Source organism: Eleutherodactylus coqui, chromosome 13 (genome assembly GCF_035609145.1).
Source record: "Eleutherodactylus coqui strain aEleCoq1 chromosome 13, aEleCoq1.hap1, whole genome shotgun sequence".
NCBI lineage: Eukaryota > Metazoa > Chordata > Amphibia > Anura > Eleutherodactylidae > Eleutherodactylus > Eleutherodactylus coqui.
The window spans coordinates 84,042,924-84,068,910 of NC_089849.1; the positions used below are offsets into that span (position 1 = coordinate 84,042,924).

The following is a 25,987-nucleotide window of genomic DNA, read 5'->3' on the forward strand; positions in this document are numbered from 1 at the left end:
TTCTATTGGGCCTTGTTCACACAGGCTGGTAAACTGTCAGATCTACATCGAACTTTTCAAACTTGGATCTAAGAGTATATATACAGGGGAAAACTTTTAGGTGAATTCTTCCTCTAAGGCCGCCTGCAGACGAGCGGAAATCCCGCCGCGGGATTTCCCGCGGGATTTCCGCCGCTGAAAGTCTGCATAGGAGTGCATTACAATACGCACTCCTATGCAGACGGCCGCGGTTTGGCCGCGCGAAATCTCGCGCGGCAAACAAACCGCGGCATGTTCTAATTTTGTGCGGAGCACGCACTCACCTGGCCGCCGGCTCCGGTCTGCGCATGCGCCGGCTGCGCGGCAGCCGGCACATCAAAGAGCCGGGGCCGCCAGGCGCGGGTGAGTACGCGCTCGCCCCTGCAGGCTCTGGGGTCGGATCGCGCGGCGAGATTTCTCGCTGCCGGATCCGACCCGCTCGTCTGCAGGCGGCCTAAATCTGCGTCCAATTCTGCATCTTTTTGATGTTCACTTTCACGCAAATCCATATATGGACTTTCCAAGTGTTATCGCACAAAAATAATATTTTCCTAATTGGGCAAAATCCACATGCAGAATTTCATTCACAGAGCAAACTCCGCATGTGGAACTGCATGAACATCCTGTGACTTATGCCCTGGGAACATACCTAACAGTTTCATCTGAGGCTGAGCCGTGGATTTTATTGCGAGTCACACATGGATTTAAACCCTCTCAATGGGCCAAATCTGTGTGTGGCAGCCAGACTTGGATTCTGTGCTAATAATGTAATTTCTTTCTTTTTCCCCGTAACATGGATTTCAGAATCTGTGAGCATATGAACTGCGACGTGGATTTACATAGCATTTAGCATTGTACTGAAATGATTCTGCCCAAATCTACAGTAAAATTCCGCCATCTGAACGAAGCCTTAGGCTGGCTGTACATGGGCAGATTTGCATTACGGAATACAGAGCGGGCGTCCGCCTCCACATTCCACAGCAAATACTGGCCATAACATGCTATGGAAAAGCGTTTTTCCTGCCCACAAGCGTAAATCAATTGTGATCTTCTGCTCGCAGCGAAAAAAAATCACAGCAGGCTCTGTTTTTGAGGCGGATTCCGCACGGACGGCTTCCATTGAAGCCAATGGAAGCATTCCGACCTGCGGCCCTTCCACAATCATCATTGCAGAAAGGTCACGGAATCCGCGTCATCGCCTAGCGACAGCGCGGCATAATCTGTACTGCGCATGTGTGCCACACCATCCACAGCACATAATATGAAGACGGTGGACCGGTACGGAATCCGACCCGGCCGTGTGAGGATGGCCTTGCGCCATTTACTTTTCTGCTAGTTGTTTTCTCTCATTCAGTAATACAGGTGATCTTGATAGTCCGGCATTGTACCTTCTATGAGCCAACAGATTCTTTACCTGTGTACGAGGCTAAATGTCATCAATTTATTATGGTTGCTGTACTCTATTCTGCGCAGTCCGTGATGGGACTCTGTAGCTTGTTGCGTGACACCAAGTGCCTCACTGCCGTGGCTTTTTTTTTTCTTGTAGTCTTAAAATAAACTCCATCATTAAGGTTTTTTTCTCAGTTTTCTAATATATTTTCCTCTTGCTTTTGTTTCAGGACACAATTTCCCTGAGTTCAAGGAAAGCGATGCCATGTTTGCAGCGGAGCGGGTAAGCATGATTAATTATTCAGTCTATGATGGGACGAAGAGCTGATGTAAACTGACTCTTGAGTAAAAATGTTCCTTCTGGTTATTTCCTAGGCTCCTGACTGGGTGGACGCTGAGGAGTGTCATCGCTGCCGCGTTCAGTTTGGTGTGGTCACACGCAAGGTTAGAGGCTGCCGATGTCCCACGTCCGTGTAATTACTCATCCAGATCATGTTTTCAGCTATTAGTTTATATCTAGTGTCCTTGTTTTTATACTGTATGGACACAGACTTTGCAGACCTTAGCAGGGATATAACGCTAAAGGTAGAGTTTCCGTTTAAATGTATGCAGGTTATTGTGTAGTGTCCTCCGTGGTCACATGGGTATTCTCTCCTTTACAGCATCACTGCAGAGCCTGCGGCCAAATTTTCTGTGGCAAATGCTCCTCTAAATATTCCACCATCCCCAAGTTTGGTATTGAGAAGGAAGTGCGTGTATGTGAGCCCTGCTATGAACAGCTGAACAAGTAAGACTCCTCCTACGGCATATAGGGACACTGACTGTCAGGGTTAGCAGTCTTAAAGGGGTCATTAATAGTATTTTGCCTGGAAAACCCCTTTAACCTTAGGATATGGGTATTGGGCATGTGTGGAGCAGGCTCAGGATGCAGCTCTGATCCTGGCCATTTAACCTCTCAGATGCTGCGGTCAATAGTGTCACCTGAGTAATTAGAGGGAAGAGGCTCCCTCTGTCACCCATTCAGTCTACAGTGACATGATCACAGGCTGAGTGGTTGATATGAGCGCATGGGGCCTAGTGACTGCCTCCAGGGTTGCCCCTGAGTACTTTTATTATACCCCGCCTTTTAGGTGACAAAGGAAGCCTTCTCCTTCTGTCTATCTTTTCAGATGCCACGTCATTCCAGCAGGGTTTAATGAGATGGTGCTAGAGACATAGTACACTGCAGTACAAAAAAAGTTAAAAACTTTAATTTCACGAAATATTAAATATACCTAATTCCACCCCCTCCCATTTTATAATGTATCATATTTGCATTTTTCTTATCTTGCGGATGGGGGATAATTTTGTTATTTTAGTAAAACCCTTGTCTTTTCCCTCCATTTCTTATGGACTTGTTTTCCTTTTCAGGAAAGGTGAAGGCAAATCGGCCACTAGTGGTGAACTGCCCCCTGAGTACCTGACCAGCCCCCTATCTCAGCAGTCACAGGTGAGGGAGGTGAGGTATAAATTCAAGCGTTCTTCTTTTTTTTTTTTCCGTTTGTTACAACCACATTCATCAATGTAGGTGGGGCATACAGAGCTTGTATTGAAGCCGTATAACACTTGTGCTCTCTGTCCATGCACTGCTGTGTGTTAGATGCCTCCCAAAAGAGATGAAACTGCGCTGCAAGAGGAAGAGGAGCTGCAGCTCGCTATAGCCTTGTCACAATCCGAGGCTGAAGAGAAGGAAAGGATGGTAAGAGGGTCAAGTTCATATCCTATTACTGCGTTTACACCATACTACACAACCTGCGCAGTACAGACTTGACCGTGCCATCGCTAGGTGATGGCGTGGATTCCCCGGGGCCTTTCCGCAACGATTGCAGAAGGGACAGAGGGTTCCTTTGACTTCAATGGAAGTCGTCTGTGCATAGCCCGCACTAAAATAGAGGTTATATGGTAAGTTTATTTAAATCTTTCATTTTCTAATGTTGAATTTCTGTAAAATCAATGCTTTTCAGAAGCAGAAAAACACCTATGGCATATATCCGAAAACGGACCCCACCCCTGTCACCTCCTCTGCTCCGCCTGTCAGTACTCTCTACTCTTCTGCTGTGGTGAGGAACAAACATGACTGTTTTCCTGGATCCAATTGAGTTTCCTCATCAGTCAGTTCTCAGATCTCCTCTCTTTCATTCCCAGAATTCGTCTGCTCCCTTTGCTGAAGAAGTAGATCCAGAGGTAAGTTTCCCGGTAAATGACCACATGCAGTAATTGTCAGGTTGATGTTCTATACTCATCTCCATCCTAATCTACACAGCTGGCCCGGTACCTCAACCGAAACTACTGGGAGAAAAAACAGGAGGAAGTCCGGAAAAGTCCAACTCCTTCTGCTCCTGTACCAATGAGTGATCCTGCCGTGCAGGTGGCTGAGGTGCCCCCTGTGAGCATGGTGAACGTCATGGAGGTAAATGCCCATTTCTCATCTGTATCCGGGTTTTCTGTCAACGTAGGACGGCGATCCAGCCATAATGCCTTTGTGCGTGGCCCATCACAAGAGGAACACAGATTATGTATAATGCACTGTAGTGTGTGTGTTTAATGTTAGATACACTGCTAACAAAGGGGCACGGACATGGTTTTGATGTAGTAGCACCCGTTGCAGTTACGCTAGGGCTACATTGCCTTTCTGGCAGCTTTATTTCAGCGGCATGTACGTCGCTCCCTCTATAGTGCGGTCACTTAAATTGCCACTGAGCATTGACGTAGCTTTGAAGGTTACAGCTGGTAGCCTCTCTCCAGACTGATGTGGTACAGCGAATGGCATTAAGACGTGTTGCTGTTCTGTGACACTTGTATCCCATGTCACCATGTAGTGGGAGTCTTGCTCTCCTCTTAGGAAGTGTTCTACATAAATCTAAGTATAGCCCATTTAACTGAGTGAATAGTATACACTGCTTTGTACTTTAAAGGGGATTTCAGTTGTAAACTATTGGTGGCCTGTCCTCAGGATAGATCATTAATAGCAGATTGCCAGCTCCTTTATGGCTTGGTATTGTAGGTCAAGTTGCCATCCATTTCAACCTGAGCTTTGCCTGCAACACAAGTTGGGCCATGGCAGTGGGAACAAGGCTGTGTGCTTATAGCAGAAATCAGCTTGGTGCCCAAGTGCGCTGTCCGGTGAGGGTCCCTGGCGATGGACCCCTGCTGATCTACTATTGATGGCCTATCTTCAGGATAGGTCATCAGTAGTGTACAGCAGCACAACCCATTTAAATGCTGCTGTGATGCTTTCAAGTTCAACAACCTGACAGTGTGGCACTTGGCCCAGAAGGGGCTGTACATACTTGTTTTAGCACTTGTATAGTAATCCTCTTTATAGATCGCCAACATATTCTGCAGCACTTTAAATATGAGAGGGTACAGGTACAGACAAAATCAGAGATTGCATATAGTAGTAAATGTGAGTGAAGAGCTTACAATCTGTTAAGAAATATGGGTGATACCTACATGTAACATGTACAATAAAGGCCCATTTATACGCAAAGACAATCTTTCAAACGATTGACCGTTTTAGCGATCATTTTGCATAAAGTGTTAATGGACACTAATGTCCATTAACACTTTATCAGCTTAATTTGTGTGTGAAATGGTCTCCGGGAGCTGTTTGCAGAGCCCTAGCATGTGGGCTGGGGTCTGCTCACAGATGCAGCGTTCTTACACGGGCTGTTGGCAGAATACAATGTAATCTTCCGGCACCCGCTGAGAACACAGCATGTGGTCTGTTGAGAGATACTTTCTCTCTGCGGCTGAACAATGGATTTTAAGCTCAAATTAAAATCATTGTTCAGACGAGAAGTGCACGATGGCAGCGTTTACACGTAACGATTATCGCTCATCTGCCGTCATTTGAACAAATTTTGAGCGATAACCGTTGTGTGTAAATGGGCCTTAAGTCTCTCTTCTGTTTACAAGCTATAGGTAGCGAACACTGTGCAATCAAAGGCATATATGCACGGTTGTTGTGTTTCTACAAAGTATAATTGTCATTCTGGGATGTCATTGGAATAAATTACTATAGATTACTAATGAACTTTTAATTCTTTGGAGTCATCTGTGCCTATGATTACGGCCCAACGCACACGGGCATATTTGCACTGCGGAATCAGGAGTGGGCGTCCGCCTCCAGATCCTGCAGCAAATACAGCCCATAGGACATGCAATGCAAAACGCTTTTCTATTCCTACAAGCGGAAATGAACTGCGATTTCTTTTTTTTTTTTCTCCCGCTTGCCAGAGGGGAATTGCAGCATGCCCTATTCAAGTGCGAGCCTTCCACAGGCTCGCACAGACAGCTTCTATTGCAGTCACTGGAAGCCGTCTGTCCTGCGATAAGTCGCTGCGGAGATCCGCTTAATCGCCGACACAATGGCTCTGCACTACGCATGTGCGGTGGTGCGCCAGCCGATACATCTGCAGCGCAGAGAGAAGACCTCTGACATGTAAGCCAGGGGTCATAATCGCCAGGGCACAGGGTCTGATTCCGCTGCGAGATCTTGCAGTCGGAATCCTACAGGCCGGTCTTTTCACTATTGTGTTAATTCTGTATTATTTGTAGTAGTGTGGAAGAGGGCTGTCCTTTGTCCATAATATAGAACGGCAGGCTCCAGTATAAACTCAGTGTTGTAGTCTGCAAACCCTTGCATCGTTCTAGCAGGTATGAGAACTACAGTTTCACAGGGTCAAGTCCCCCTTCGCTGGAGGAGGGGGTTGTTTGCTGGCATATCGCAAATTGAAAACAAAGCTCTGCCAACTAGAAGTAGAATCAGCCGACCGTAAGTAGAAGTTTTAGGGTTTGGAGAACAGGGCAGGTTCCAGGTATGAAAACTGTAAATGGATTCTGGCCAACAATGAAGGAACAAGGACAGGCCCTAATATGTAAATATGTTCTGGACTGAATTACATCTTTCTTCCAGCAGCAATACCAGAATGGGGAATCTGAAGAAAATCATGAGCAGTTCCTGAAGGCTCTCCAGAACGCAGTCACCACTTTCGTGAACCGCATGAAGAGCAACCACATGCGCGGCAGGAGCATCACCAACGATTCTGCCGTCCTGTCGCTCTTCCAGTCGATCAACAACATGCACCCACAGCTTCTGGAGCTGCTCAACCAGCTGGATGAGAGGCGATGTACGTGCTACTCAGAGCATTTGTCATTGTGTAACCAGTTTCTGGAATGATACAAAGATCTTCAAGTTTCAATCAGGCATATAATGTATTTGTTCCCTACAGTGTACTATGAAGGTCTGCAGGACAAGCTGGCCCAGATCCGAGACGCTCGTGGGGCGCTGAACGCACTGAGGGAGGAGCACAGAGAAAAGCTGCGACGAGCTGCAGAGGAAGCAGAGCGACAGCGGCAGATTCAGCTGGCTCAGAAGCTAGAGATTATGCGACAAAAGAAACAGGTGAGTCAACAATAAGCTATTTTTTTAGGGAGCAACTTTTTTGCTCACTTTTTATCAATTTTTGTCGCTCTGTAAAAAGTTGACTATTTTGATACCAATTAGTTTGGCGCAGGTTTCTGGACTAACAGGAAAATGTAATCTGAGTCTTGTATGTATACCACATGCCGGGAATATACAGACTTCTTGTCTCTGATGTCCGCATGTGAACATTAGCTGCCTAGAGGAGTACATTGCATTGAGCCTTAAAGGGGTTTTCCAGGGAAATTCTATTGATGACCTACCATCAGGATGGGTCATTAATAGTTATAGACCGTCCATCGCTCGGGAACCCGACCGATCAGCTGAGCAGGCGAATGTTGTCAGCACCGCAAATGTACAGAGGTCGGAGCGGAAGCCCCCGCACTGACCTCCGTGTAGTGGCCTGCACTTGTAACTACAGGCACGGCTCCCATTGATTTTGATGAGAGCCGTGCCAGCAGTTGCATGCACAGACCACTACATTGGAGATCAGCAGAGGCTTCAGCGCTGACCTCTGTGTATTTGCGCCGCTGACAGCATGCGCCCGCTCAGCTGATTGGCCAGGGTCATTTGCTTGGGACCCTGACCGATCTATTATTGATGACCTGTATTTTTAGGACCACTGTTATGGGCCATCAACATGTGCAAAGAGGTTTCTGCTTTCTGTCCATTCTACACTGCGCGGTGCTGCTATTCCCAGGCTAGAAAGCTCAGAAAATAAATCATTAATGCTGACCATATCAATAACGCTAAAGTGAGTGCTAACAAATGTCAAACTTAATCTTGCAGGAATATTTGGAGATGCAGCGGCAACTTGCCATCCAGCGCCTGCAAGAACAAGAAAAGGAGAGACAGATGAGGTTGGAGCAGCAGAAACAAACCATTCAGATGAGGGCGCAGATGCCAGCGTTTCAGCTTCCCTATGCACAGGTTTGCTGCCCTTTAATGCTAAAGGTCTTTTCTAAGACTGTATGATATGTGATATGGTAAAATTTTAACTCCTGCTTGCTTGTCTTGCAGTTGCAGTCACTGCCATCATCTGGTGGGGTCATGTATCCACCTTCAGGCCCTAATGCTTATTCCGGTACGTTTAGTCCTTCTGGGTCAGTGGAGGGGTCCCCTATGCATGGGGTATACATGAATCAACCTGGACAGACTACGTCTGCTCCTTATCCTACCATGCCAGTGCCTGGTGCTGGTAAGTACAAGTTGGGTATGGAATGGTAGTTATGTATTCATGTACCCATTAGTGTTTCTTATACGTTCTTTATTGTATTCCTACAGATCCCAACATGGTAAATGCATACATGTACCCAGCAGGATCTGCCCCAGCAGCTCAACAGGGCCAACCTGTGGCAACTACCAACCCAGCATATACGTCTTACCAGCCTACCCCAACACAGCCCTACCAGGTAAGGCTAATATTGAAATAGAATCGTTGAATAGGAAGGCATTGATGCACTACACGATGGTGTAGTGCGCTGGGTCCCTGTGGAAAGTTAATTTCTGCTTCTCACATGCCGCTCTTCAACTTGGCTCGTGTGCCGTACCATCATGGAGCACATCCATGCCTTCCTCTTCAAGTACACTGTTGTTGTTTCAGTATAGGACACCATCCTAAGATTTAGTGCTGGATCAGTCGTTTAGACTACATTGTGCATAAAGCAAGGACTTATTACTGGATCTGGGTCTGGTTTGGGGTCACAAAACTGCATCAAAAGCTGGCGGTGTTTCCCTAAACACCTGTGTGAAACCGTCCTCACAGCAACTCTCACCTGTTTTGTTTTAATTGGAGAGAAAAGATAAATGTTGAGACCTTGGCGCAGTGTAAAGGGGTGTTAGTGCCATGGAGCGCTACAGGTAGAGTCCTGCTTTCCGAATTCAAAACAGGTTGAGTTATGAGCCGCTCACAAAACTGACTGCCACACAGAACTTGTGTAATCAAGACCATTTCTCCTTTATTTGGGAACAGGCGCTAATAGTTATAGGTTTTACACAGACATTAACCCCTGAAGGAACAGGCTGTTCTGTACTTTAAGTACCAGACACTTTTTAGGGCTTTTACCCATGTGGTGGTTTAACTGCCATATTTGTTTTCCCCTCAGCTACCAAAATTATTTTTGCTGCATTTTTTTTTCCATGACATATAGGGCTAATTTTTTAATATCTTTTTCACTGACACTTTTTGTCGGGGGTAAAGTGCTAAAAAAATTACTTTTTTAACATTTACAGGTTTTGTTTTTTTTTTATTAGTAAATTTATTAAATTTACGCTAAAATAAAGTATGGCAGGGTATTCTTACTGTATATTACTGGCCTCTCCAGCATATCCCATTCTGCAGTACTGGCTCTAGCCAGCAGATGGCAGAAAGAGAAAACCCCCTAGGAAACCCTGAATCTAAAATTGGATTGCAAAGGGTTAATGGGCTGAGATAACCTGGTTTGTGAATACGTATAGCTTATTACAATCCACTTGTTCTCATTAGTCCTTGAACCTCAGTCTGTGCGGTGACATTGGCTTAAAGGCAGAACTTTCCTCTGGGTTGTTGGTTGGTCTATTAACTCTTCTCTGGCCAAACCTGTATGTTACCTATTTCTAGGATCATTAATTAGTTCCATTTCTTGGCTTGTACACTGGCAGTATTGGAGCTGCATAAAGGATATAAACATCATATGTGTATAAAGTATTATATATCTACATGACGGAGTACGTTTGCCCTAATAAATGTGTGTAGATTTATTATAGGCGGGTGTATTTCTTGAACAAAGACTAGCTTTACAGTCTCTCGTCTTTCGCCCCTTCCTGGGGCCGCATGTAGTTCACTCTGTATGAAGGGAAGAACTAACTGGAGCTTCTCCCCCTCCTTCTGTGACCTCCATGAGATAACCTCACATTCCTCTGTCTGTGATACCCGGATGACTCGTAAAGACACAGAATGGTACAATATTGCTTCTCAATGGTTTTCCAGGTAGAATATTGTTGGTGACCTATCCCGAGGAGAAGTCGTTAATAGTATTGTACCTGGAGAACCCCTTTAAATAGGACTCTTCAGCCTGTGAATTCCCACCACAATCATGCATAAACTAAATGCCTGCGGACGGCCGCTGTGCGGGTTAGAGAATGCTTCATTAGGGAATCTAATAGTCTGAAGAATTATAATGGGAGACTTCAGTTCAGTTCTTACAAGCTTCATGCAGGAACCGCCTGTCCGAGCAAAGAATAGAGCAGCATTGAGGAGAATGTGGGTTGGCATTGCTCCTTGGCATTGTAGGCTGGATTAGAATTAGTTCAGGCGGATCTACCCTACAATGTGTATTATCTAGAAGTCAACTAAATGTTTTTCTGCTTGTTTTTAAAGAGCGTGGCCTCCCAGAGCCTCCCTTCCCAGAATCCTCCAGCCAGCGGAATGACTTATATGGGTGCACAGCCCGTACCCATGGGTTATCAGCCTTACAATATGCAGGTCAGTCCAAATGGGGTGAAATACTTTAAAAGGATCTTTCTTGAATAACTGAATTAATCAATGTAAAAAAAAAAACCTGTTCAATCCCTCTGTCCATTGTAGTGATGAAGGTCAAGAAAAAGGGACAACCCTCACATGTACATGCGATACACGGGTCCTTGGTCATGAAACAATATGTTTTTACTTGATAAAACCAGCTTGGATGACGCCGTGCTTCAGTATTGCAGCGAGCGCACTGTATACAATATACATGAAGGCATAGTGGGGAGATACAGAGGAAACAGAAGTTGGGGGGGGGGGGGAGATAAGACACAATGTGTGTGTGTAATACCGTATTTATGGAGCAAAACCATTGTGGAATGATAGAAGTAGAATGATTGCGTGTAAAGGACATATTAACCCCTTCCTGCTCCAGGACGTACATTTACTTCCTGGAGCGTCGGGGTATGTATGCAGCGCGTGCGTCGGCTGTGTAGTACAGCTGACACCCGCGGGCAATAGCCGTGATCGGACATTCGGCCGATCGCAGCTATTAACTCTTTAAATGCCGCTGTCAGTTCTGACGGCGACATTTAAAGCCCCTGATGTTCGGGGGCCCCGTGTGTGTCCCTCCCACCGTGGTGAGATCGGGGGAGCCGTGCAGGTTTCATGGCTGCTGGGGGCCTTCTGAAAGGCTGTGGAGTGGCTTGATAGGCTGCCTGTCAGAATGCAGTATGACATAATGCTATAGCATTACGTCATACTGCAGGAGCAATCAAATAATCGCATATTGTAGTCTCCCAGGGGGACTTAAAAGTAAAGTTAAAAAAAGACCAATGGTTTTTTTAATTGTAAAAAAAAAAGTAATTTTGAATCACCCCCCTTTTGCCATATCTATAATTAAAAAGTCTAAATAATAAAATAAAAATACATATTTCGTATCGCCGCCTCCGTAAAAGTCTGATTTATCAAAGTAGTGCATTATTTACCCCCTACGGTGAACGTTGTAAAAAAATAGAACGCCAGAAATGCACTTTTTCAGTCACCCTGTATCCCAGAAAAAAAACCGCAATTAAAAGCGAACAAAAAGTCGTACATATTCCGAATTAGTACTAATGGAAATAACAGGACATCCCGCAAAAATGAGCCCTCGCTGAACTGCACCGACGCAAAAATAAAAAAGTTATTGCATGTACAAGATGCCGACAGAAAATAATTGAAAAAAATTAAGTCTTTCAAAAAAAAAGTAGTAGTATAGTAAAAAAAAAACTACACAAGTTTGGTATGGCAGTAATCGTACTGACCCATAGAATAAAGTATTCATGTCGTTTTTGTTGCAGTTTGTGCGCCGGAGAAACAAGACGCACTGAAAGATGGTGGAATGTCTTTTTTTTTTTTTTTTTCACTTTACTCCACTTGTAATTTTTTTCAGTACATTATATGGTACTTTAAATATCACCATTGAAAAATATACCTTGTCCTGCAAAAAACAAGCCCTCATACAGCGACGTTGATGGATAAATAAGGGAGTTACTTTTTCTTTTTTTTTTTTTTTTAAGGGGGGGGGGGGGGTTGGACGAAAATGGGGGGGAAAAAAGGGGGGGGGCGTCATGAAGGGGTTAAATATACAGCATAGGTTAAAGGACATAAAATAATGATACTGGCAATAAAAACAATGCAGGGATGAGTACTGCTGATCCTAGTAGCGGCACACTGGAGAGTAATACGTAGCGGTCTGCGTGCTTATTAAGTTGCGCTCGTGTGGGCTTTCATACATTTGTGGTATAACAATAACATGTCATTAGTTAATCTAGTAATTACACCAGTGTTCGTTCTTCTCCCCATTTTATTATTTTACATATACAGCTATCATTAATAACAATATTTTGTCATTTGTCATCCATCCATGTACATTCCTATAAACTAGACGCATGCTTCACTCCATACATCCGTTTTGTTAATATACCCATTCCTCCCTTTATCTTCTCAGTGATCCTCACACTTCCAATCTACATAATCAGCTTACCCCACCACCACCACCCCTCCTGTTGCCATTGTTCCTGTACAAATAGATGATCCTCGCACTTCTATCCTGCATAATCAGATTACCCCCCCCCCCCCCCAGCGCCCAATTGTTCCTTACCTACTCTACTCCCACTGTTCCGTTCCTCTGACACTAGGTGCAGTGATGAGCATTGTTTCCCTTGCTCGCCGCTGCGTTCTCCCTCGTGCATGCGCTGTTTTGCCGCGTTGGGAAGCCATGAGTGCCTGGCAGCGGTGTAATCGCATGTCCGCAGTTTTTCCTGCCAAATTTGACTCTTAAACTCAGTCACACTTCCGCACAGCTGCATCCCATTCTGTTTTCATGCGTCCTGCATTATCTCAGGCAGTAGTATCTGTGGGCACCCGCATGTGAGGTTGCATGTGTTGTGTGTGTTTTTTTACTCATTTATTAGTTAGGCCTCATGTCCATGGGCAGATCTGATTCTGCATGTGGGAGCCCGCAGCGGAATCCGACCCTGCACGTGGCCGGAGACCCTACGGTGCCTGTCCCGGGTCTCTTCTGCGTGCCTGTCCCGGGTCTCTTCTGCGTGCCTGTCCCGGGTCTCTTCTGCGTGCCTGTCCCGGGTCTCTTCTGCGTGCCTGTCCCGGGTCTTCTTTCTCTGTACTGCAGTTGTGTGTGTAAGTGCTAGCCGGCGCGCTGCCCCACATGCGCAGTACATTTTTTCTTTTGAACGCCTGCTTTCTAGCGGAATCCGCGGTTCGTCCACCATTGAATTGCGAATGGGCCGCGGATTGTACGACTTCAGTGGACCTGCACGGTAATGGAGCATGCAGCGATATGTTTTCCGGAACAAAAGGTCTGCTTTAATTTGGCTGCGGACGCCTGTGCTTCCTTATGGCGGTTTGAATTGCAGATCTTCCACAAATCGGATCTGCCGGTGGACATTGGGCCCTACTCCCATCCAATTGTTATCCCTACATTCTCTGCATTCCATTCACAACACTCATTTTCCACTCCTGCTTGGAAGGGTCCATCGCCGTGCTTGTTTATTTCCAAACTCTCAGCCTAGTAAACACTGTTGCCATTTGTGTCTGATCGCAACCCACTACGTATTCCTCTCTGTATGCCGCTATCACGATCAGCAATGTACCTCTTCCTGTAGTTATATTGTTTTTAGCGCCATTATTATTTAATGTCCTTTAATGTTTTTTTTTTCTTGACCTTCATCACTACCTTTATTATACGTCAACCCATGGATTGTACGGATACTGGGTTGGCCGCACCCATTTCCCCATGTGCATGCATCTTTTACTACTTCACCACCAGGATACCTAATTAGGATAAGTACCTTCCCACCACTGGAGCAGCTCTTCTGCACCATATCCACTCTCTGTGCATTGTAGACCAATCCAGGTTTTGTTTTTTCATCCTAGAACATCATGACTAGTCTCCCTGGACAAGACCCAGCAATGAGCAACATGCCTTCCCAGCAGCCTTACCTCCCCGGACAACAACCTATTTATCAACCTGTAAGTGTCGCATCTGATTTATACATATTGCAGAAACTGAGCCATATATAAAAACGCATGACGGACACTATGATGATGTGAGTTCTGGTCACTAGTCATATGGTCAGGACACTACCATACAACGGGTGCAAAATATGCAACATAATGTGCTCTCTGAAGCTGGCCATAGGCCTAATGTACAACGGCGTACTTGCATTCTGGAATCCGGAGCAGATGCTGCCCGTAGACATGCTATTAAAAATCGCTTTTCCATGTCTATGAGCAGCATTCAGTTGCGATTTCCCCATACCCCCTCCCCCCCCAGCTGGCACATCCACAAGCCAGATCCAGAAGGGGATGCAGTTCTAAAAATGACATATTTCCTCTTGATGCAACCCCTTTTAACATGTGGCACATAGTGAGAATTTGTTTTAAAGGACTTGAACCCTGAAGACCGGATTTCCATTTTGCCTTTGTAAGGATTCCATACGACCCTGGTGCATAATTTGTGCATGGGGTAAAATAGGTGTAGCCTGCCCCCACGGCTGATGCGAAACTCCCAGCATTCACTAAGTGCCTGCAAGTTGTTGCCCACTGCGCTATGTCATACAGATTCTTCTGCTTTTGGTATCATTAAGCTGAAAACGGCTTTAAGATAGGAGGTATACCCCTAATTCAGCGCTCTCATGTACCAGTTATTACAGTGTAAGTATGTTTCAGTACTCTGCATTATGTTTTGTAGATGCCAGTCGGTGCCGGTCAGCAGCAGCCTCCGCAGCAGCAGGCGGCGCACGGTCAGCAGGTGCAGGGCGGAAGCGAGGCCCAGTTGATCTCCTTCGATTGATCCCAGAAGACCCACTATTTGTTCACTTAACCGATCCCCGCTGGCGATTCCCACCAACGCGTGTAGCATGCATACTGCTGCAGTAAAACACTACATTCATGTAACGGCCATTCTCAGTGTCTGCCTAGCTTCACCTCCTGTTTGCCTGCCTGCTTCACATCCATGATGCTGGTAAACTGCTGCTGTCAACTAATATTGTAAACTCCATGTAGATTCTGTGTCTTAGAATTGCTTTATATTGATAGCGGGTCTAACATAGTGCCAGCTGCTGCTGCTGATGTGAAACCAATCTAACTGGACCTGTCTTATTAAAGGAATTGTTCGCATTCTAGAATCCCTTTTTCGTATGATGTATTAAGACACATGGAGGAAAAGAGGGAAGACGTCACACTCTGGAGGACCAGTCACTTCCATTGTATTCAGTTGTACAGCTGCCCATTGATTTGAATATGATTTAGGCAAGTGGCAATAGCAGCTGATTGTCAGGGATCCTGGCAGAGTGAAGGCCCATTTAGACCCAACGATTCTCGCTCAAAGCCGTCTTTTGAGCGAGAATCGTTGTCTAACTGCACAGACATCATGCAGTTTTTATTAACAAGTCGTTCATCGTTGTCTTTCAGTTAGCTGATAGACAACGATGACTCTCATCAGGACCGTGCGCTGAGTTCTCAGCGGGATACTATTGTTTCAGAGGTATCCCGCTCGGAGAACACAGCCGGAATATGAAGAAGACAGTGCTCCAGCTGTCTTCTACACACCACGCTCGGAGCGCTTAGCTGTATACCAGCTGAGAGCTCCGAGAAGACAACAGCTGTATGCAGAAGATAGCGGTCCCGCTTGTCCTCTGTATACAGCGTGAGCCTTCATTTACACACTTATGCAACGTGAATGCTCGAAACTGTCACTCAAACTGCCTTTTGAGTGAGAATCGTGTCTAAATGGGCCTTTACCCCCAGTGATAGTTGTCAGAGCCCCTTTAAATAATAATCAATCTATCCCATCTAGATATATGAAGCATTACTTGTAGTTTTCACAGTTCTTGTCTCCTCAGTAGGACAGAGGATGTACAGTTGTGGTCCACCATATTGCATCCTTGATTTAATATACCATCTCTCCAGGAATCAGTGGATATGTACACTACCAGTCAGAGGTTTTAGAAAACTTCAATGTTTCCAGTTTTTATTGGTATTTACACATTTTAATGTCTCAAATGTACTGTGAAATGAAAGCATAGAACAAATAAACAAGATGAATAAAAATGGATCAACTTTGTTTCACCAATTCTAGAGGTTTGATTCTTCAAAGTAGCCGATAGAACGGCTTTACACCATCAAGGCTTCATTCTACAACTGCAATCAGAAATGTCATTTCAGCATTGTTGCAGGGGCTCCCACAAATGTGCTGCACTTGTAGGTTGCTTTGCTTTGCCCTTTTGTCCAGTTAAACCCTATTGTGCTCGTTTTGAGATGACGTCTGGAGACTGTGCATGCAATCCCATTCTTTGAAACCTACCAGCTTCTTGCTGTCTTAAGTAGTTCTGACATAACCTAGAAGTATGTTTTGCATCATTGTCTTGCTGTAATATGAACCCCTGACCAACTAGGCGTACACCAGAGGCGTATCAAAATACCATGGTGTTACTTTTTTCCCCCAAGTATGCCAGTTACCACGTGCAAGTTGCCAACTTGGAATCCAGCAAAAGTCCCAGACCATCACGCTTCCTCCTCTGTTTGATAGTTGGCTTCACATTGAGGAAACCTCATTTTACCTACTTGACGCTGTTCCACAACCCTGTGTGATGTACCAAAGATGCCACGTTTTGATTAAGGAGTCCATAACGCCTTACACTGTTTAGCAGTTCACCGGGGGGTTCTGCAAGCCTTTTAATTTTTTTTATATTTTGCATTCCTAGCCATGGCTTTCTTAGGCTGGGTTCCCACACGGCGTATTCCTGGCGGAAATCTCGCGGTTTGGCCGCAGCAAAAAAAACCTGCAAGATTTTCGCCGGGAAAGTGCTGCTTCAAAATCCGTGGCACTTATCCTCAGGTTTTGGAGTTGCTTGGCCGCACGCTTTTCCGAATGGACATGCTGCGGCCGGGGAATCTGCGCCGCAACGCCGGCTTGGCTGTGATGGATTTACCATCCCGTCCACGTGGCCGGCTAATCCTGGGATAAGCGTCTGCAGGAGGATTTGCCGCAACGAAATTCTGGACGGAATTTCCGCTGCAAATCCGCCCTGTGTGGACCCAGCCTTACAGATCCTCTGTCAGACCTGCAGCTAGAAGCCTTTTCACAGTTGAAATGGAAACTTGTTTATTTTTTACAGCACTAAGCTGTCCTTGAAGATTTTGTGCTGTGAGGCGCCGATTAAGCAAACGGTCGGCTCTCAAAAACTTGTCATCTGATTTTGTTGTCTGCCAGACATCTTCCTGTCAGTTTCCAAGTTCCTTTTGATGGTATAGGAAACTATCGGCGGCCACCTTGGCTTTCTCGGCAACTTCTCTGTAGGACAGACCTCCACTTAGAATTGTCTGTCCTCTGGTTAATTGCCCTTATGATGGCCATGTGCTGTGTCCAGAAGAGCAAGACTGTCCAAATCCTGAAAAGATGGGGAGAAGTGAGTAAATTCTATTTAAGCACCGGTCACTCTGATTTTTGTCCTTTGTTTCAGATTAAACGGAGGGTGCCATTAACCCTTTCCAATCCACTATCTGACGTCTGAAGACATGATTTAAGGCTGTACAGCTCTGATGTTGGAAGACATTCATCGGGGTTCTCTTACTGTATATTGCCAGCCTCTCTGCTGTCGGAGCCTATCCAACTTGTCACCTCATGCAGTACTGGCTTTAGCCAGCAGATAGCGCCGTTATAGAACAGAAGAAAAAGAGTAAGCCCTCTAGGAAAACCAGGATGCAAATTGGATTGGAAAGGGTTAAAGGGGTGGTCTCGCGAAACCAAGTGGGGTTATACACTTCCGTATGGCCATATTAATGCACTTAGTAATGTACATCGTGCATTAAATATGAGCCATACAAAAGTTATTCACTTACCTGCTCCGTTGCTAGCGTCCTCGTCTCCATGGTTCCGTCTAAATTCGCTGGCTTTTTTAGACGCGCTTGCGCAGTCCGGTCTTCTCCTTTCAGCACGAGCCGCTTCAGTGTGCTCCCCGCTACAGCTCTTCTGCGCATGCGCAGACGAGCTGTCACTGCTCGGGAGCGCGCTGGAGCGGCCATTCTGTACCATCCTCTGTTAGAGGAAGGTGCAGAGCCGCCCAGCTGTCCGGAGAAGCCGCCCAGCTGTCCTGCTGTCCAGGTAAGTGATGGGCCGGGGGGGCTGCCGCTGCGCCGGGGGGGGGGGGGGGGGGGCTGTCGTCGCTGTCGCTGCGATGGGGGGGGGGCTGTCGTCGCTGTCGCTGCGATGGGGGGGGGGGGCTGTCGTCGCTGTCGCTGCGATGGGGGGGGGGGGGCTGTCGCTAGGGGGGGGGGGGCTGTCGCTGCGATGGGAGGGGCTGTCGCTAGGCCGGGGGAACTAGCGCTGGGCCAGGGGGGTAAGTGATGGGTCGGGGGTGATGTTCACTGACAGGTGAAGGCTCCGGAACCTAGCGCTGGGCTCCGGGGCCTTCACCTGGGCTGAGGGTCTAGCGCTGGGGAGCCGGGAGCGTAGCGCTGGGGAGCCGGGGGCTAGCGCCGGTTACCTGCTGCCTGGCGGTGGGTGACTGGTCGGCGGCTGCGGGGCGTCTGGTCGGCAGCTGCGGGGCGTCCGGTTGCTGGCAGCGTCTCGGGAGCGCGCACGTCGGGCTGCAGCGAGCGACGGGGAAAGAGCCGGCGGCCATCTTGGGGAAACTTTTATAAGTTGCTGGAACGGTAAGTACAAACCAGCTAGGAAAGTCATTTACAGGGGTAATTAGTAATGTATGCTTAATTAGGGGGACTGGGCAAAAAAAAAAAATCACTGCTTCCTCGAGACATCTCCTTTAAGGCTAGAGCTACACTATGACTTTTGGTGCAGCTCAGTTGCAGCAACCTGCAACATACACACTGACCCTATTCATTTCTTTTAAATATATATTTTCAATAAAATCAAACCTTCAACCCAAGACTGTTACACAATAACTTATAGGGAGCAGATACACATTGCCATACATGTAAATGGAGACATCACCTGATCAAAATCAGCATTTTGTCACATATCCATCTACTGTTAAAGCAAGTATTCCAACTCGGGGAATAACAAACTTTGATAAAGTGAAATCATGACTTCTAACATAACTACCGGTATGGGCATGGAATCCTTCAATGGCTGCAAGGTACCAGGGCCAGAAGTCGTCACGGAGCCCTAGCCTCATTGTACCCTGGTATTGGTTCCAATTTTTTTTACTACCGGTACTTTTTTGTTTTATCTTAAGCTTTTCTATATCAAACATGAGTTTTCTGTATCCACGCTGTTTCACAAAGCATTTATTTTGGGATTTTTGTTCTTGATGTACTTAATCTTCAGGGCTGCTGATAATGTTGACCACAACTATATGTTAGCATCACTAGCATGTCAGAAAAATGATCGGAGCCATTCTTTTCATTTACAGTGTATAAATCTGTCTTGTGGCTTCTGGTGCTCAAGTATAGAAGTTTTACTCTTAGTAGAGATATCTATAAGGAGTGGCTACACTATGGTATCTTGTAATAAAGGATTTTTTTTTATAAGACACAACATTCCGCTTTTCTGTGGATTAGTGTTGTAGTTGAATGGACTTGAGTTGCAATACCAGATCTAGCCTGTGGACAAGAGTGGCGTTATTCCTTGGCAAAAGAAAAACTAACTTTAAACAATAGTGAACACAGTTTCCGATCTGAAGTAACACTAAGAAAGACCTGCTGATATCCTGTTAGGATAGCTGTAAACTCTAAACCTACTGGGACCGTGGCAGATTAAGTCCTTCAAATTATATATAGGGGTCACTGAAAAGAACTAAAATGTAACTTTTATTAAGGGATAAAGATTAAAATCTAAACAAGGCATGAATACACAAATACAAATAGTACTAAATTATGCCTTGGACCCCATTTCCACTGACAGATGGTCGCTCAAATGACAGTTTGAGTGACAGTTTTGAGCAATCATCTTTGCATAGTCTATAGTACTTAAGTAGCTACTTAAGAGCTATGCAGGTGGAGCGGGATACCGCCGCTATCACTCGGCGAACAATACAGCTATTCTGCATAAGTAAACAGTTGCATTGTTCTCTGCAATTACAGCTCGCATCCTGCTGTGAACTACCAGCGGGACACGGGCTGTAAGAATCTTATCGGTGCTGCCGACTGTGATAACCGGCACCATTCTTAATTCATTGCTCAATTCAAGAAAACTAGAATTGAGTGAGGGACGACTCGTACACGAAAACTGCACAAAGACGGCTTTGAGCGAGAATCGTTGTCTAAATGGACCTTTAGAGAGGCATCAGCATGAATTCAGTATATTATTCAATTGATTGTCCAGAGGGATCCATGATGCAATGAGTCAGTGTTTATACCGGATTATCTTGCTTTGAACTTATTTATGTGCAGACATTCATATCAGCACAAAAAAATATAAATGATGACCAAATGCCTAGGTATCTTCACTATTATTGTATCAGTCGCATGCAAAGGTAGCCCTACACTGACTCTATAGTACTTATTTTTCAAACTATTCAGACCATTTGATGCCCTGATAATATTGTTTACAAAAGGACCAGTTTATGTCGCTTTTAGAGATGAGTGAGCCTACTCACTAAGGCCGCCTGCAGACAGCCGGGTTGGATCCGGCAGCGAGAATTCTCGCCGCGGGACCCGACCCGAGCGCCTGCAGAGAGCAGCTCCGGATCTTTCATGTGCCGGCTGCTGGCACATGCGCAGACCGGAGCCGGCGGCCGGTGAGTGAGCCCCGCACAGAAATAGAACATGCTGCGGTTTGTTTGCTGCGTGAGAATTCGCACGGACAAACCACAGCCATCTGCCTTGGATTGCGTTTGCTAACGCAATCCTATGGCAGCTTCGAAGAGCGGAAATTCTGCCCGGCTGCAGGCAGCCAAAGACAGTTACTCGAGCGAATATCACTCTTCTCGAGTAACCGCTTAGTGATCCGAGCAGGCTCGGGTGGGCTGCAGGGGGGGGGAAACAGAGTGGGGGGAAGGGAGAAAGATCTTACCGAGGCTTCTATGGAAGCCGTCCAGATCCGCGGCACACCCGCAGCTGAATTTCTGCTCTCTGGCGCGGGAGAGCAGGAGTTTAAAAAAATTTTTTAAATAGAGTGCATGGCGCATGCGCGCAGCACACTGCCGGCGGGCCGAGCACATCCGCCAGGCCAAAGAAAGAAGATCCAGCCGCGACGGAGGGCAGGTCCGCAGCGTCCGGACAGGTAAGTAATTCTTATTTTTAGGCCTCATGTCCGCGGGAAAGGAGGGACCCGCTGCGGGATACTGCATGGAGAATCCGAGGCGGGCCTGATTTTCCCCGTGGACATGAGGCCTAAAAGTTAAGTTTCAGTTCTTTTCAGAGAGAGAAAAGAGAGGCAGGATTGATCAATAGCCCCACTCTTTCTCCCTGCTATGGGTTAATCCCCAATAGCTCCACTCTCTCTCCCTGCTATGGGTTAATCCTCAATAGCTCTACTCTCTCTCCCCCGGCTATGGGGGATTAATTTATAGCCCGCTCACTCTCCCAGCTCTGGGGATCTCCAAGAGATATTACCATAGCGGGGATGGGGCTAGTTGTCTTCTCCCTAGGATTTCCCCATTGCAACTTGAGGGGTAGGGCTAGAGGGTGGATCCATGCAGCTCCGCCTCATGCTCTTGGGGAAACACTCTGGAGAGCCCTGTAACTCCCGCCCCCCTTCTCTCTCCCCACTATGGGGAAATTCCTTTGGGATTCCCATGCTGGGGAGAGAAGTGGGGGGAGTCCCCTGCCTCTGGGAAATCGCCCAGCTGCGGGGTTAGAGGAAGTGCCCGCTGCTTACAGGGGGGCATTTAAAACTTGCAACCCAAAAGCATGTTTTAAATGTCAAGCCGTAAACTTCTGCTAGTCCCCGTGGGGATTAAGGGAACCTCCAGGAAAATGAACAGAACTCTTGGAGCATCCCCTCATCCCCACGGGGACTAATGGGAGTCTACAGCGGAACATTTAAAATGTGCTTCTGGGCTGCAGGTTTTAAATGGCCCACTGTAATCCTCCTAATGATTTCTAATAATCTTTTCCTGCGCAGGGGTTTCTATAGACTCCTGCTCCCATAGGAGTCTATGGAAACTCCTGCGCAGCTTGCACCAATAGATGGTCTATTGATAGGTCAGGTTCTATCTTTACTCGCAACATGAACCTTAGATGTGGGTATTGTAGCCATGCATGTCCAATCTTTGGCGGGTGCATTGAAAAATCCTTCATGTGAACGCGGCTATAGGAAACGATTGGTTTCTATAGAAGCACTTTATCCTGTACGGTTGTGTGAAGGAGCCCTTAGGCAGTGGGTCATGTTACCTAGAAAATGAAGAATTTAGCTAGACCAAGTATTATGCACATTCATAGCGCAAAAATGTTGTACCGAGGTGAACTTAATCGCACATGTGCTCGTGTGAAGCCGGCCTCAGTTCAACGTATTTGTGTAGTGAACGGTTTACATATCGGCGCATAGTATTGTACTGTTCACATGCGCGCAACACACCCCAGCACTGATTTAAAAGGCTATTTAGCTAATGAGGTCCAGATGTCTCCTCTCTTTCACAGAATTGCAGACCTCCCATAGACTTCTATGGAGCCTTCAGTGTGCAAATATGTAGGAAAATAGCCGCTGTCAAAACTGATAATGACTAGGGATGAGCGAGTATACTCGCTAAAGCACTACTCGTCCGAGTAATGTGCCTTAGCCGAGTATCTCCCTGCTCGTCCGTGAAGATTCGGGAGCCGGTGCAGGGCGGGGAGAGCGGGGAGGAACGGAGGGGAGATCTCTCTCTCCCCCTCTCCCGCCCGCTCCCCGCTGCAACTCACCTGTCAGCTGCGGCGGCCCTTGAATCTTCAGGGACGAGCGGGGAGATACTTGTCTAAAGCACATTACTCGAGCGACTAGTGCCTTAGCGAGTATACTCGCTCATCCCTAATAATGACATTTAAATGGGTAACAGTGCAATCTGTGTTATCCCCAATAGGGGCTGTTGCGGGCGGGTGTCAATGGTCAAACACAGCCGATACCTGATGTGTATGGAGCGGGTATAGCTACAGGTACTTTTATAAGTGGCGGAAATACTGCAGAACGTCTGCAGCATTTCCGTAACACAGTCAGAATCTGCACCATTGGTACGGATTTTGACTGAAATCAGCGCGCACCTCTGAAGTCTTTGGCTGTCAACGCACTTACTTCACTTGCTTCCCCCAAGGATTGTACTAAGCGCAGCGCCGCTGTGCACTTCCACATCACCTGACCAGGGCTGCTGTACTCAGAACAGGCCACCAGGTGGAGTATGCTGACAGCCGAAGACTTTGGCGCGGTGTGTCTTCTTAAATCTGCTGCGGGCACCAATGGTGCGGATTTTGACTATATTTTGCATGCAGAGAGGCTAAGAATTTGCCGCGGACATCCTGCAGCATGTCCGCCACGTGTGAACAAACCCTAAAGCATATTGGACAGCTAGCCACAGGGTACCAGCTGCCTAACCTTTGGTTTCAGGATAATTCTTGGTGTGCTGGCTCCTAGGCCTGGTGGCTGCAGGAGTTACGGGGGTCCTCACAAGGAGATGCCCCCCGTGTATATATGAGAAAAGAAAGAACTTTGTTACAAAGAACGCTGCGCTCAGAGGGTTCACCAGATGATTATGAATAGAAGTGTTCCGTAAGTAATGGAAACTTCCTTTGGAGGAGGGGGCTATGGTGTCCACAGAAGCCCCTCCTGTCACATGTGCCTCCCATGATGTTTAAATCCATGGATAACCCCTTTAATGAAATATAACATTTTCCAATATAATTTGTGTATCAATTCTTCACAGTATTAAAGGGAGCCTTCACATCCCCACCGAACCGTATACTAAGGAGACGTGACAAGGAGCTGCTGAGGTGGGTTATTTAATACTCATCTGCTCCCACAATTCAGCGCTGTCGCCCGATGGTGTGGCGCTGGAAAATCAGACTCTTGCCCCATGTGCCCGCTTCTCCCATTGACTCAATAACCTGTGGCCGGGCCATAAATGCCTGAGATGGGAAGACCCCTTTATCCCCTTGACAACATCCGCCATGTTTGTATGAAATGGGTTTGGGGGCTAAGCCCACTTCATGCACAGCTGACACTCAGCCACTGCAACTGGAGGGAATGGATTGCCGCCATTAACCCTTTAAATTGCCAGACAGAGGGAGGGGGTTCCCTCCGTCTACTGAGCAGCTCTCCTCAATGAAATTGTGTGGTGCCATAGCAGCCTGGGACCATTGTGTATTTCTGCCCATTTAGGCATGTCTGCAGAAAAACAATATTCTGCAGTACCGATGTACAGAGGCCTCAATACCAAAATTTGCATGTATTGATACTTTCACCACTCCCACCCCAAAGTAGCCATCTTTACAGTCCCACGTACAGCCGTAGGTTTCCTGAGCAGCGCAATACACGGTATCAGGCCCCAGTGACCGCACTTTGGAAATACCACTAAGGACTTGAAGTTACAGTGCCAGGGATTTCAGCCTCTTTCCTTTCCAGACCGGTGAGTCTGGCCCGTGGTTCACTGATTTGTAGTGTCTGGGGAGGCGTATGCTTGCTTATGTTTTGAAATGAGTTACAGATTCTATACTTATGTTTTCTCTATTAAACAAATGTTTGCATTAAGGCCTCATGTCCACGGGCAAAATATGATTTAAGATCCGCAGCGGATCTCCCGCATGCGGATCCGCATCCCATAGGGATGCATTGACCACCCGCGGGTAGATAAATACCCGCGGATGGTCAATAAAAGGGATTTTTTTAAAAATGGAGCATGAAAAAATCTGGACCATGCTCCATTTTCGTGCGGGTCTCCCGCGGGGACGGCTCCCGCGGGCTTCTATTGAAGCCTATGGAAGCCGTCCGGATCCGCGGGAGACCTAAAATAGGAATTTAAAAGAATTAACCCATCCGGAGCGGGTGGGGAAGGTCTTCTCTTCCTCACGGCCGGATCTTTCTTGCTTCGGCTCGGCGGATGTGCCCGGCGCATGCGCGCGGCACGTCGGCGACGTGCCGCCGGCGTGACGAATTCATCCGCCGGCCGAAAAAGAAGATCCGGCCGTGAGGAAGAGCAGATCTTCCCCGCCCGCTACGGATAGGTAAATTCTTTTAAATTCTTATTTTCAGCCCTCATGTCCGCGGGTCAGGAGGGACCCGCTGCAGATTCTACATGTAGAATCCGTAGCGGGCCTGATTTTCCCCGTGGACATGAGGCCTAAACCTTTGTGTTTTTATTACTGGTTAACGTATAACATCTAGACTATTCATGTAGAATGACCGTCATGCAAAAAAACATGCCAACAGTTTCGCTATGGCAGCGCCATTTCAGATGTTCTCTCAACATCCCCTATTTTATGGGCAAATGTGCTCAGCCTGACATGTAGAATTACAGAATACACCCCCCCCCCCCCTGTATCCGCCACCACTGCTGCATCACAGGTTCCTCATGCCGCGCTAGCTTTTACAGCCATGTGGTTGGAGCTGGCATTGCCATCCCCAATGAAAGGCACATGTGAATAGTGCAGCTAATCAACAGCGAATAAACAGCGCCATCCAGCCGGTGAATAGCTGCATCGTTCGTGGGACTCCCTGTTGTGTTGTCAACAATGGCCTTCCAGACGTGCAGTTCAGCAGTGAGACACCAGCGGCGAAGGAGCTCATACTTCAATAGAAAAGCCCATTTAGGCCGCTCCTACACATCCGGTTTTTGCCATGGAGTTTTGAACACTAACCTAATCGCGGTATAAAGGGCCCACTTCAATGGGGCATCGCAGACAGGTGCTCGACCACGGTGTTTAATAACACTGCGATTTTCGAGCGCCGTCTGCTCTATTTTACCGCACCTCATCACCATGATGGGGTGCGCTAAAATCCGCTGTCAGAGGCAGGAATTTGCCTCGAAAATAAAAGTAAAATTGTGACAAAATAATGCGATCGCAGCGTTTCGCCGACTGCATGTGTGAGAGCGGCCTTAACTGGGGCCACGCCTGCGTTGGCCGGAAACTCCATAACTGATCCCGCTGAAAATGAAGACACCATTATAGTCAACGGGGTCTGCACAGTTCCATCCAGAGACAGAGCAGTTTGGCCGTTAGGATTCCCCTTTCCTGCTCCC

The 25,987-nt window shown here is 46.9% G+C and overlaps 1 protein-coding gene across 5 annotated transcripts in view; it reads left to right on the top strand.

Annotated features, from left to right (window-relative positions):
* HGS (hepatocyte growth factor-regulated tyrosine kinase substrate) overlaps positions 1-15,951 on the top strand; it is a 23,390-nt gene extending 7,439 nt beyond the window's left edge. For 2 of the 5 annotated variants that reach the window (XM_066587148.1, XM_066587151.1), the window contains exons 6-21: positions 1,638-1,690; positions 1,783-1,851; positions 2,070-2,194; positions 2,818-2,905; positions 3,047-3,145; positions 3,411-3,506; positions 3,592-3,630; positions 3,710-3,856; positions 6,365-6,578; positions 6,681-6,853; positions 7,661-7,801; positions 7,892-8,069; positions 8,156-8,283; positions 10,230-10,334; positions 13,752-13,847; positions 14,569-15,951. In XM_066587148.1, coding sequence (XP_066443245.1) covers positions 1,638-1,690; positions 1,783-1,851; positions 2,070-2,194; positions 2,818-2,905; positions 3,047-3,145; positions 3,411-3,506; positions 3,592-3,630; positions 3,710-3,856; positions 6,365-6,578; positions 6,681-6,853; positions 7,661-7,801; positions 7,892-8,069; positions 8,156-8,283; positions 10,230-10,334; positions 13,752-13,847; positions 14,569-14,670 — 1,853 coding nt within the window. In that variant the 3' untranslated portion in view covers positions 14,671-15,951. The remainder of the gene's footprint in view (positions 1-1,637; positions 1,691-1,782; positions 1,852-2,069; positions 2,195-2,817; positions 2,906-3,046; positions 3,146-3,410; positions 3,507-3,591; positions 3,631-3,709; positions 3,857-6,364; positions 6,579-6,680; positions 6,854-7,660; positions 7,802-7,891; positions 8,070-8,155; positions 8,284-10,229; positions 10,335-13,751; positions 13,848-14,568) is intronic. The other 3 variants (XM_066587150.1, XM_066587152.1, XM_066587153.1) reach the window with 3 other exon arrangements.
* The last annotated feature ends 10,036 nt before the right edge of the window (positions 15,952-25,987 follow it).